The 14,140-nt window shown below is 39.5% G+C and overlaps 1 protein-coding gene across 1 annotated transcript in view; it reads left to right on the top strand.

The window, feature by feature from the left end:
• DNAH8 (dynein axonemal heavy chain 8) overlaps positions 1-14,140 on the top strand; it is a 317,992-nt gene that overhangs the window by 163,116 nt on the left and 140,736 nt on the right. Inside the window, exons 56-57 of the mRNA XM_086371558.1 lie at positions 3,905-4,118; positions 9,112-9,221. Of these exons, the coding sequence (XP_086227684.1) occupies positions 3,905-4,118; positions 9,112-9,221 (324 nt within the window). The remainder of the gene's footprint in view (positions 1-3,904; positions 4,119-9,111; positions 9,222-14,140) is intronic.

The following is a 14,140-nucleotide window of genomic DNA, read 5'->3' on the forward strand; positions in this document are numbered from 1 at the left end:
CCACCATTTACTGTTTGTAGATTTTTTGGTGATGGCCATTCTGAACTGTGTAAGATGATACCTCATTGTAGTTTTGATTTGCATTTCCCTAATAATTGGTGATGTTGAGCATCTTATCACTTGTTTTTTGGCTATCTGTATCTCTATTTTCAAAGCAACCTCCCATGAGACATTATTTTTACTGTTTCTTTTTTAAGATTTAAAAAAATGCTTATTATTTATTTATTTTTGGCTGTGTTGGGTCTTCATTGCTGCGAGAGCTTTTCTCTAGCTGTGATGAGCCGCTGCTGCTGCTGCTGCTAAGTCACTTCAGTCGTGTCCGACCCCATAGACTGCAGCCCACCAGGCTCCTCCTTCCCTGGGATTCTCCAGGCAAGAACACTGGAGTGGATTGCCATTTCCTTCTCCAATGCATGAAAGTGAAAAGTGAAAATGAAGTCGCTCAGTCGTGTCCTACTCTTTGCGACCCCATGGACTGCAGCCTACCAGGCTCCTCCGTCCATGGGATTTTCCACCCCACTGGAGTGGGGTGCCATCGCCTTCTCCGTGATGAGCAGGGGCTACTTTCTGGTTATGGTACGTGGGCTTCACATTGCAGTGGCTTCTCCTGTCTCGGGCACAGGCTCTAGGGCAGGCAGGCATCCATAGTTGCGCCATGTGGGCTCCGTGGTTGCAGCCCCTGGATTCCGGAACACAGGCGCAGTAGCTGTGGTGCACGGGCTTAGTGTTTCCACAACACATGTCATCTTCCTGGACCAGGGATCAGACCCATGTCCCCTGCATTGGCAGATTCTTTACTGCTGAGCCCCAGAGAAGCCCTACTGATTTTTACACTCACTCTCTGTTTGCCTGACTCATTTCTTTACCACTTTTTTCACTCTTTATTCCTTTTTATTCCTGGGCCTCCCATCTGATATCATGTTTCTTCTACTTTTAGAACTTCCTTAGGAGAAAATCTTTTAATAACAAACTTTTGTTTTGTTTGATTTTGGAGGGTTTTTTTTTTTTTTGGTCTACAAAAGTCTTTATTTTTGAGATTGGCAGTTATTTTCTTTCATCATTTTAAATATATGACTTCTGTCTTTTGTTTTCCTTGTTGCTGTTGAGATGTCAACTACCACATTGTACCTCTGAAGTAAATCTGCCTGTTTTCTCTCGCCACCTTACTTTCCTATAATTTTTTTCTTTTTTGAATTATGTTCCTTGGTGTAGATTTATTTGTATTTATTTGCTTGGGATTTATTGGAACTCACCAATCTGTGGATTTGTCTCTTTGTCAAGTCTAGAAAATTTTTATTCTTCTCTCTACAAATATTGCCTCTGCCTCACTTACTTTCCCCTCTTATCACACTCCCAGTGTGTGTTAGATTTTCTTCTTTGCCCTCTATGTTTCTGTACTTCTTTTCTGTACATCTTAACCTTTTCTGTGTCCAATGCTTATAGTCTAGGTAATTTTCTCCTCTTCTATCATCCGTCTCACTAATGTTCTTCTCTGCTTTGTCCACTCTGCTGTCAAAATTCATCCACTGAATTTTAATTTCAATTGCTGTTTGGTTCTTTTTTCTTTCTACTATGTTATTACTTTTTACAGTTTTTATTCCTTGCATCTATTTTCAAATCATTGCCTATTTCTTTCTTTTCTTTTCTTTTTTTTTTTTTTTGTAGCCCTATTAGAGTTTTATTATGTTTATCTCTTCAGGAACATTTTGTGCCTACCCTACACCAGCAGGCGCGGGTAACCCGTTGAACCCCATTCGTGATTGGGATCGGGGATTGCAATTATTCCCCATGAACAAGGATGTCCGGGGCTGCACGCGCGCTACACTGCCTATTTCTTTCAACATGTTGAGCACAGTTGCTTTAAAGTCTGTGTCTGTTACTATCATCATCTGAAGTCCATAACATCTGTGTCTGTTCTCTTTTGTCTCAATAGGTCTTGTTCATACTCAAAGTGTCTTGTTGTCTGCATCTTTGACTGCTTCCAAAGTCATTGCCCTTGAAAAATTACCTGTGGCTGTTTCTTAAAGCTTCAGATGAATGTGCCCTTAACCGGATAGGTTTTGAGTTTTCTTCTGTCGGATTCTTAAATGCTTATTCAGCCGGGATCACCTCAAAGAAAGGTTAATATCTGAGCGTCTCTGGCCCAGCCAGGCCATGCATACTCATGGTGCAAGTCTATTCCAGTGTCATTCTGAGGCCACAACCTCCCAGGGAGACTTTGCTGTTCTTTTTCTTTCCCTTTTCCTCTCCCATTCAGCAGGGATCCTGGTCAGATAAACCTTTCAGCAGTTCCTATAAGGTGAGGAGAGAGGGAAGCGTATTTAGTTATCTAAAAGATGAAGAACTCCTGAATTCAGATTTTTTAAAAATCCAATTAGGAATGCCTAGTTGGATGTCCAACTTAACATGTCCAAAATGAAATTCCTGTTACTCCCCAAACCTACTCCTACAATAGTCTTCTCCATCTCAAGAAACAGCAACTTCGCATTCAGCCTGTCTTCAAGCTATACGGAAGTCTTGACCACTACTCATCACTCTATTGCTAAAGCCTGGTGCAAGCTGCCATCTCTCTTCTTGATTATTACACACATCTCCTCATTATCTCCCCATTTCCCTTGTGTCTCTCAAGCTATCTGCATATCAGTAACCAATTAAAACACGTGTCAGATTGTGACACACTCCTCTGCTCAAAATTCTCCCCGGAGATGCATAGCATATAAACGCCAAAATCCTCCCCGTGATCCAAAGACCCTACACTGATCTCATCTTCCCATGAATCTCCTCCAGCCACATTTACTGATTCTTATACACATGGAATGTAACATTTACTCAGAGCCTCTTCATCTGCTGTTTCCTCTGCCTGGAATGCCTTTCCCCTAGATATCTGAATGGTTAGCTTTCTCACTTCCTTCACGTTTTTGATTATATGTCTTATGAGATGAAGCCTTTCCTGCTTCCACATTCAGTTGCATCCATGAGCACTGCCTGTTTCCTTTCTCTGCTCATTTTCTCTAAAGGACTTATAACATACATATATATACATACATACATACAGGTGTGCACATGTATGTTTTGTCTCCACCACAAGAAGGTATGCTTCATGAAGACAGGGATTTTTGTCTGTGTTTCAACAGGGCCAGACACAGAGTAGCCATTCATTAAATGTTGAATGAAAGAGTGTTGTATTTGAAGGGCTTGTATGTTATCTATTCAGAGATGCCCAGTAGGAATTTGGATGTACAAGTGTGGAGTTTGGAAGAGAATCTGAAGCTTGAGTTACAGAGTTGAGATTCTTTAGGATATACAGTTGAGATAGAAACAGAAAAGAAATAGAGAAGAGCCAAGGATGGGAGCCTGTATAAAGATTACAGCTGAGGGATGAGTGGAGAAGAATGTCTTAGAAAGTGATCCAGGGTCTCAAGATGAGCCTTGGAAGAACCAAATCTCTAGAACTAAGAGAGGAAAAAAATTCAATACAGCGGGAATGTTAGCAGTGGCATAGGTTGTAGAGAAGAAAGCTGGGGATATAAAATCCAATACCAAAACAGTTAGGAGTAAAAGTATCCCATAATCTGATTTAAGGTATTTTGAAAAGTTGAATGTGAAATGTGAAAGATATCTGTAGTAAAACTTGTAACTTTGAGAACTCTTGTAATTGTACCAAATATTCTCTAATTCCTTTATCTAAATTTATCAAAGTGGTAAAGAGTGCATTGGATTTGCACCAGGTTTAGAGTTCGTGGGTGGTACAATTTAAGTTAAATTGCCTTGAAGGCAACATTCACAAACACTTCATTGAAAAGAGCTGAGCATTTTTTTTCTGATGTCATCTGTACTATTTTATAGGAAATTTGGAGAAAAATGGAGTGATGTGTTACTAAAATATTACTGTTTAAAATTCCAGATAACTAATGAGATTGTGCGACAGATGATGGAAATGGAAGGAATGTACAGCTTGGATAAGCCTGGAGATTTCACCACTATTGTTGATGTACAGCTCATAGCAGCAATGATCCATCCTGGAGGTGGTCGAAATGATATTCCACAACGTTTAAAAAGACAATTTACTGTGTTTAATTGCACATTGCCTTCAAACGCTTCAATAGACAAAATCTTTGGTATGACAGTTCTTGGTGTTTAATTTTTTATTGCATTACATAATGGACATAAACCATGCAAAACCTTATTTATTAGATAAAAAGGCTCAGTGTGAGGTAGGAGTAAGTATCTGAAATGGACAACTAAGTGCCAGGAGCTAAATACTAAGAAGAATTGTGTTTGTAGCCTGTCGTAAGACTCAGGAATATTTAGAAATAGCTTGTTTAAGGTTAGCTTTAGAGATAAGCAGACCTTTGTGTTCTGGTTTTCTTGACATGATTAATCAGAGAAATTTGAGCTAATGAATGACAGCACATTGATCATGGATTAACAGTATAATACACCAAGTCAAATGCAGCACTTTGCTATGTTAGTGAAAATGATATTTTTTTTGGAGTATAACCTTGCATTGTTTATTAAAGAATATGATTCTTTTAAACATTATAATTCTTTTAAACATTTACAAACACACAAGGCATGTACACAGAGTTTTGTCATTGTTTTTGCCAAAACAAAATCATATTATATACATTTCCTTTTCAACTTGAAATTTTCTTTAATAAAGTATAATGAACATCCTTTCAGGTCAGTAGTTATTAATCTAACTCATACTTTTTTAAAATTTGAAAATAATATTTTGACACTAAATTTAGGCTCACGCAAACCATTCCATAACAGTTATATACGTGAAGACATAAGGGAGACTGTCCCGTTCATATGTGGGCATTAGTTGTTTGACATAGCAAGTACTATAGATGAGAACAGAAAATTTTCAGTAAATGGTGCTGGAATATTTAGTAATTCTTATGTGAAAATAATGGAAATTGGACCCCTACCTCACACCAAGCATTATAGTCAATACAGAAGTTTTGAAGATTTAAATATAGAAATCTGTAAAACATTTGGAAAAAATATTGGAAAATATCTGAATGATCTCTGGGTAGGAAAGAACTTCTCAAATGAGACTCAGAAAGCATAGACCATAAAGGAAGAAAATGATAAATTTGACTAAAATGAAAAGTTTCTGTTCATTCAAAAAGCAACATTAAAAGAGTATTAATAAAATAAAGACAAGTCCCAAAATGGAAGAAAAAAATTTCAACATGTAACAAAGCAAAAGACTTAGTAATCTGAATACTCTGAAAATTTCTATGACTCAGTCAGATAAAAAGCAAACATCCTAATATAAATATGGACCAAAAGTCATTCATTTTAAGAAGAGAAAACAAGATGACTAATAAATGGTAAACATTAGAAATATGAACATTTAAAACACCAGGGAAAAGCCATTTATAATCACTAGATTTGCAAAAATGAAAAATTCTGACCAAAATATCAGGCATTGGTGAAAATGTGAAGCAAGTGAGACTCTTCCCTGCTGCTGCTGCTGCTAAGTCACTTCAGTCGTGTCTGATTCTGTGCGGCCTCATAGACGGCAGCCCACGAGGCTCCTCTGTCCCTGGGATTCTCCAGGCAAGAGTACTGCTACGGGGAGTATAAATTGCCACAAGCTCTTGATAATGACTGGACATTATTACTGGTTGTAGAATGTGTGCACACCCACCACCGTTCCACTTCCAAGTATATGCCAGTTCATCATTTTCTTCCTTTAGGGTGATGCTTTCGGAATCTCTTGTAAGAAGTCCTTTCCTACCTAGAGGTCATGTAGATATTTGCCTGTTTCCTTCCAAATGTTACATAGTTTTGTCTTCCATATTTGAGTCCTTAATCCATCTGTAGTTGATTTTGCACATGTGTGCCACAAGACTTACACAAGAAGGTTCATAAAATAGTGCTCATGACAGCAAAACCCGTGTAGTGGTCCAAATGTGTATCAACAGTGAAGTCAGATAAGTACATTGTGGTGTGGGCATACATGCTGTGCTCTGCAACTGTGAATGTGAACAAAGTCAGCTACATGCTTCAAAATAGATGAAGCCAAGAATTACAACATTAAGGGGAAAAAGCAAGTCACAGAGGAACCTATAACATAATCCCATTAAATTGAATTTCAAAAATTAAAGTTAAGAGAAAGGGGTTAAAGTTCAAGAAAATAAGTGGCAGAGCTGTTTTGGGGAAAGTGAGTTGCTGATTCTCACGAAGTCAAAGCAGTGGGCTACCTCTGGAGGGCGGAGGGATTGGACAAAAGAGACTTCTGATGTGCTGGGGCGTTGTGGTACTCCCCCAGTCTACTGGTCTATATGTGAGTGTTTGCTTACTTGTGAAACTATTTTGTACAGTCTTTGATATGGTTAATATTGAAAATGAGATACAGAAACACACTAGAAACAGGCTCAGAGAAGTGAAATAATTGCCCAGTTATGTGGTGCTGATCCTGCTCTCTGGGGCTTCCAAATGGCATTAGTGGTAAAGAACCCACCTGCCAATGCAGGAGACCCAGGTTCGATCCCTGGGTTAAGAAGATCCCCTGGAGGAGGGCATGGCAACCCACTCCAATATTCTTGCCTGAAGAATCCCATGGACAGAGGAGCCCAGTGGGCTACAGTCCATAGGGTCGCAAAGAGTTGGACATGACTGAAGTGACTTAGCAAACACATATGATCATGTTTTCTGATTCCTGACCCCATATATCTTATATAACACATTTGTGCCACAGGAAGCTGAAAATCTAGAATCAGAGGACTTCAGAAAGAGGCCTTATAGGCGTCTAACAGAGCCAACCATGACTTTGGACCATTTCACGTTCCCTCAAGGCTGCCCGTCTTTGGTTTATGTGAACAAAACCAAGAGTTTCTTGGGCTGCCCCACTCTTTGCAAACCTGCTATGTGTCTCTGGGCAAATATTCATACTCATTTTCCTCTGAAAATACCATGCTCAGTACTGAACATAAAGCTCAACACTGAGTCTCACTGGCACGAAGTAGGGTTAAATCTTTTTGCAGTCTAACACCGAACACACTTTGAGACTTTAGAAACAGTCTATAGACATATAACACAGTCATTCCTGAGGGTGATCATGTCAGATTCACTGGGCTGGGTGTTTCCTAGGAACCGTTACATCACCACTCAGGCCAGGGTGTTGCTGATTGCAGATCAGGAGATGGGGGTCCTGACATTCTACTAATGTCAACAACCAATTCCTTTGACCTGGAACATTTTGCTTTACTTATCTCTACCTCCTCTCCTCATCTATAAGATGAGGAAATAGTTCTTTTCTAGCTCTTCTACTCTTCAGCGAAGCCTGCTTTATGGGTTCCAGAGCCAAGTTTCCTTTAGGTCCAAACCTTAGATCCACCCACGTACAAGCTGGGTGATCTTGGGTAAGTTGGTAAACTCGTATTAAAATGAGGATAATAATACCCTCTGTGTCCATCCATGTTGTTGCAAATGGCAAGTCATGTCAGACAGAGAAAGACAAATACCTATGGTCTCACTTATATGTGGACTCTGGGGAATAAAACAAATTAGCAAACAAAACAAAATGGAAACGGACTCATGGATACAGAGATCAACTTGGTGGTTGCCAGAAGGGATAAGAATGGAAGGATTAGTGAAATAGGTGAAGGGGATTCAGAGGTACAAACTTTCAGTTTTGAAATAAATTAGTCCTAGGGTTATAATATACAGAAATGTAGTCAATAATATAGTAATAGTTTTGCATGGTGACAGAGGGTTATCAGGCTTACTGTGGTGATCACTTCTTTAACTGAGGTATAGTTGATTTACAATGTTGCATTAGTTCCAGGTGTACAGCAAAGCGATTCAGTTGTACATACGTATATATCCTTTTTTTTTTCAGATTATTTTCCCTTATAGGTTATTACAAAATGTTGAGTATAGTTCTCTGTGCTATTCAGTGGGTCCTTATCTATTTCATATATAATGCTGCTAAGTCGCTTCAGTCGTGTCCGACTCTGTGTGACCCCATAGACGGCAGCCCACCAGGCTCCCCCGTCCCTGGGATTCTCCAGGCAAGAACACTGGAGTGGGCTGCCATTTCCTTCTCCAATGTATGAAAGTGGAAAGTGAAAGTGAAGTCACTCAGTCGTGTCCGACTCTTAGCAACCCCATGGACTGCAGCCCACCAGGCTCCTCCATCCATGGGATTTTCCAGGCAAGAGTACTGGAGTGGGGTGCCATCATATATAATAGTAATGTGTATATGGTAATCTCAGACTCCTAGTTTATCCCCCTCTTTTCCCTTTGGAAACCTTAACTCTATTTTCTATGTGTGTGGGTCTGTTTTGTAAGTTCATCTGTATTATTATTTTTTTAGATTCCCTATATAAGAGATACGATGTTTGTCTTTGTTATTGTGTGGTAATCTCTAGGTCCATCCATGTGGCTGCAGATGGCATTACTTCATTCTTTTTGATGGCTGAGTGATATTCCATTGCCCATATGTACCACATCTTTATCTATTCATCTGTCAATGGACATTTAGATTGCTTCCATGTCTTGGCTATTGTCTGTAGCGCTGCAGTGAACACTGGGTGTGTGTATCCTTTCACATTATGGTTTCTCCAGATACATGCTCAGGAGCTGGGTAGCTGAATCACATGGCAGCTCTGTTTTTAGTTTTTAAAGGAACCTCCATGCTGTTCTCCATAGTGGCTGTACCAGCTTACATTCCCAGGAAGTATAAGAGGGCTCCCCTACACCCTCTACAGCATTTATTGTTTGTGGACTTTTTCATAACAGCCGTTCTGACCAGTGTGATGTTTTGAATGTTGAATCACTACATTGTACACCTGAAAATACCAGAATAGTGTGTGTTGACCATATTTCAATAAAAAATAAGTAAAAATGGGAATAATAATAATACCAACCTCAGATTCTTTCTCGTAGGATGTTGGGAAAATTAAAAGGGTTAATACATATAAAATACTTATCAGTGTGTACTAAGCTTTACTGGTCCCACTGCTGACTCCCAGTCTTAGCTGATTCTTTGAGAGAAATTCTTCACACCTTGTAATGATTTATTCACTGGGATAAACATGTACTTTGTGATCTTGAAGTAAGCTTGTACTTTCAATCTTGTTTATTTTTCAGGAGTTATTGGCTGTGGGTATTTTGATGCTTGCAGAAGGTTCAAACCTGAAATATGTGAGATGATTCTGAATTTGGTTTCTGCGAGCAGAATGCTGTGGCAGTGGACGAAGGTACAAAACCGTCCGTTATCAGTAATCAGGAAAAAATGTCACTAATTTCTCAGTGGCTCAGGAAGTTCTCATCACATATTGGGTGGTAGTGTTTTTTCGGGCAAAGACAAATTAGGGGCTTGAATAGATTTATGGCACCTTTTCCTTCCAGGGAGCAAATATTCTGACTGAATGATGCTTTCCATATGTATGAGATATTACTGTAAACCAGACATTGCATTCAAGATAAAGTAGAATTTTGCTGAAATGAGAACACTGCTTTTCTACTTGTTTCTCTGATTTGTAACTCTTTATGCCTGTCTTCCCCTCCCCACCCCCAAGAACCAAACTGTGCCAGACACTCAGATGTTCACTGAGTGACTACATGGATTTCCAGATATTCTTAGCTAGTCAGGACTTAAAGTCCAACTTGTGGGTTCCTCTGAGGTGGAGCATGAATTAGTAAATGAATACAATGTACTTAATAAAGTAGTCTAGATTTTACTACAGAGATCAATGCCCTAAGTAAAACTCAGGGAGCATTGTAGCTATCACCAGATGTCTGAAGGTAGACTCATGAAAAAGTAATTAAAGATAGGTCAGAGATTTAAAAAAAAAAAAAAACACAAAAAAATAGCATTGATATATGTGCTAAAAAAAAGTGGTGAAGGAGATGAGGATTACTTGTCATAGTTCATACGTTCGTTTGGCCATTTACACACATCTGGACAGACGCTGATGTCCTGGGGAAACCTGGAGTGTGGCAGCCTCTCAGACCCCTGGGTGGACTGGGGGATTTCTTCTGTGTAGCCCCGCTGCTGTGACCATTTTTTTGCATGGGGCCTGCTCCAGACTGGAGTTTCAGAATGTCTGAATGTCTAAGATAATTCTCTGTCATAAGATCCATCTTTTTCCAGTGGGACTGTTGTTCAATTTAACATGCCCTTGTACATATTTTTCTGGAAGGCTTTGGTCTTCCTGGTATCTTTCCATCAAAGCTTCTTTTATGAGTGTTAATCAGTTCCACTTCCTCACCTTTCTTTATCTTTTTAACACGTTTTGCACAAGTTCTCATTTCCACTGCTCTCATCAAGGTCATCAAAGGCCACAATCTTACCAAACCCAGAGGCTGATTTTGTCTTCCTCTGACTTGACCCTTTAGTGGCATTTGATGATCCCTCTAAAAACATTCTTGGCTTCAGAGAGGCCTCATGCTTCTTACCTCACTGGCTGCCTTCTCTAAGTACTGTGGTACACCTGATCTCCATCCTGGAACCTCATCTCTGCCTCCATTAGTACCCAGGTAGCCTCATCCAGCTTCGCGGCTTTAAACGCCATCTCTGGGCTGATGACTTCAAAATCAATACCTCCATCCCAGGCCTCTCTCCTCAACTCCAGACTTGTTTCTAATGGGCTTACTTAGAAGACACCACCACTTTGATGTCTAGTAATGATCTCAAAGTTAACGTGTCTCTATCAGACTTTCATATCTTAATTATCCTGCTTCTCAGGCTAAAACACAGGACTCCATCCTTGATTTCTCTCTTATTCCCTACATCCAGGCCATCAGCAAATCTTAGTAAGCAGGCTTTCAAAATAGTATATCCGGAAGTTGAGTGCTTACTGCCACCTGACTGTGATCACCCTGATAAACGTTTCCATTCCCTGCCCTCTAGACCAGGTAGCAGCTTCCTAAACAGTCTCCTTGTCCTCCTAGAATCTGTTCTTTACATGGGCCTAAAAATGCTTTTTTAAAAGTACATCAGAGATCATTATTCCCTTTGTTTTAAAAGATATTCTTTTAAAAAAAATAGATAATGCTACTTCTCCATTTTATTTATTTATTTTTGGACCCATAGTGCGGGCATATGAGATCTCAGTCCCCTGACCAGGGATCGAACCCGTATCCCCCACAGTGGAAGCATGGAGTCTTAAGCACTGGGCCACCAGGGAAGTTGCTCCTTACTCAATCTTAAAATCACCAGTAGATTCCCAGTTACACTGCAGTGAAACATTCCACCTGCCCTCTGCTCTGTCAACCTGAGTTGGCCCCTGCTCACCGCTCAGTAGCTCAGTGGTAAAGAATCCACCTTCAATGCAGGAGACACAGGTTTGATACCTGGTTGGGAAGATCCCCTGGAGTAGAAAATGGTAACCCACTCCAGTATTCTTGCTGGGAAAATCCCATAGACAGAGGAGCCTGGCAGGCTACAGTCCATAGAGTCGCAAAGAGTTGGACACAACTGAGCCACTGAACATACATAAACACCCTTCTTCCCTCCCATTGTTCTTCTCCAGCCACACTGCCCTTCTCACTGTTTCTTGAACACCCCCAAGTTTTTATGCTTCTGGACCTTTGTACTTTGTTTGACTCTTCTCATCATCTTATCATCAGAGGGGCTTTTTTAGATGATTTTCTCTAAAATAACTGTCCATGACCCCATTACAGGCCTTATCTGTCTCCTGATCCTTCATTTGTTCTTACTATGACTTTTATCATGATTATATGTCTCTCTGTTAGTTTATATTTGTTTCCTATTTATCACCAGGCTCTCCCACTTGAATAGGCCCCTGATGGCAGCAGATTTAGCTGTCCTATTTACCATGATATCTTGGTAAGGGTAGTGGGAGATACTCAAAAATAGTCATAAAAAATGAATGAATCTTCTTCCTCTCCCCAGCCTCAAATAAGCAGACTTCTTTGCATCTTTTCTTCAAATTTCCCATTTTCACAAAGCACTCTTTTAATCCATTCATGCCTAGTCTATCTCTTTACTTTTATATTACTTTACATAGCTTTAAAGGAGAAGCAGGTGAGAAAAAAAAGAAGTTGACAAAAATTAAAAGAAAATGTTGAAAGATGAGGTAAGAAGCAGATTAATAAATAAGAAAGAATAGGGTAAGAAAGGACTTCATTTAATTCTCCCTAATGGTTGCTTAAGTTGCCAACAGCTGCCGTCATAACTGCAGTCTTTTACAGGAAAGAAAAAAAGTAATGTTCACATAACCTTATCCCTTTATTTGTGCATATTTGTAATATAAGTGCCTGCTTTACATTTTGGTGAGTAGTATGAACATTTTAGCTTGGAATGGAACTGAAAGCAAAGAGGGAAAGTGAAAGGTGATTGCTAATATATCATTTCTCTTTATTCTATCTTCATTTGCTACCTGCTGTTTTTAACTTGCACTGTGAATTAGCCTGTAGAAATTACTCTGTAAACTCAATAGGGTACTTTTTCAATATAGAAAGGGCATATTCCATGAATAAGTGCTAAAGAAAGCATTTACTTTCCTGAATTACTCTTATGGCAAGTTTGCTTTATATTTCCAGAGTTCTCATTGTTTCACTTACAAAATGATGCTGGTGGTATCAATTACAATCTTTACACTTGGGCAGCAATACTTCCCACACCTAATGCCTCAAATTTATCCCTTAACTGGTACCTCTTTGTATAAGAATGTAGAAGGTGTCATATTATAGCTTTGCCTATTTGGATTTAGAAGTGGGTAGAAATAATAAGTAACTTAGTGTTCAAACAAACAAGCAAAACCCACAAAAACTACTAAGTAATTATAGCTGCATATCATACTTGCCTGCCAATTCTATTGTGGATATAGAGATATATGAAAGCATATTGACTGAGTTTGGATCCATAAGTGAAATCTAGATTATGATAAACAAATGTATTTGTGGAAATCCAGATGCACTCAGGACCTTAATCAAAGCAACCTATAAAAGATGGTTTTTCTTGACTTTAGACATGAACTTTCATTATTCTTAACCAAATGACCACCAGCTCACAATCAGTTTTTTTGTTATGACATATTTCCATTTTGACGTAGGATCACAACAAACTATGGAAAATTCTTAAAGAGATGGGAATACCAGGCCACTTATCTTCCTCCTAAGAAACCTGTATGCAGGTCAAGAAGCAACAGTTAGAACTGGACATGGAATAACAAACTGGTTCAAAATTGGGAAAGGAGTAAAGGCTATGTATTGCCACCCTGCTTATTTAACTTATATGCAGAGTACATCATGAGAAACACTGGGCTGGAGGAAGCACAAGCTGGAATCAAGATTGCTGGGAGAAATATCAATAACCTCAGATATGCAGATGATGCCACCCTTATGGCAAAAAGCAAAGAGGAACTAAACAGCCTCTTGATGAAGGTAAAAGAGGAGAGTGAAAAAGCTCGTTTAAAACTCACCGTGAAAAAACTAAGATCATGGCATCCAGTCCCATCACTTCATGACAAATAGATGGAAAACAGTGGAAACAGTGGCAGACTTTATTTTCTTGGGCTCCAAAATTGCTGTAGTTGGTGACTGCAGCCATGAAATTAAAAGACGCTTGCTCCTCGGAAGAAAAGCTATGACAAACCTAGTCAGCATATTAAAAAGCAGAGACATCACTTTGCCAACAAAGGTCCTTATAGTCAAAGCTATGGTTTTTCCAGTAGTCGTTTATGGGTGTGAGAGTTGAACCATAAAGAAGGCTGAGCACCAAAGAATTGACGCCTTCTAACTGTAATTCTAGAGAAGACTCTTGAGAGTCCCTTGTTCAGCAAGGTGATCAAACCAGTCAATCCTAAAGGAAATCAATCCAGAATATTCATTGAAAGGACTGACGCTGAAGCTGAAGCTCCAATACTTAGGCCACCTGATGTGAAGAGCTGACTCACTGGAAAAGACCCTGATGCTGGAAAAGACCGAGGGCAAGAGGAAAAGGAGGCGACAGAGGATGAGATGGTTGGATGGCATCATTGACTCAATGAGTCTAAGCAAACTCCAGGAAATAGTGAGGGACAGGGAAGCCTGGCATGCTGCAGTCCATGGGGTCACAAAGAGTCGAACACGACTGAGCGACTGAACAACAGTAACAACAATTTCTATAGACACACTAATAAGGTTAATAATGATTAGGAATGCTTATGCT

This window comes from Bos grunniens, chromosome 23 (assembly GCF_055505025.1).
Source record: "Bos grunniens cultivar Pamir isolate PY7600 chromosome 23, Bosgru_T2T1.0, whole genome shotgun sequence".
Classification (NCBI taxonomy): domain Eukaryota; kingdom Metazoa; phylum Chordata; class Mammalia; order Artiodactyla; family Bovidae; genus Bos; species Bos grunniens.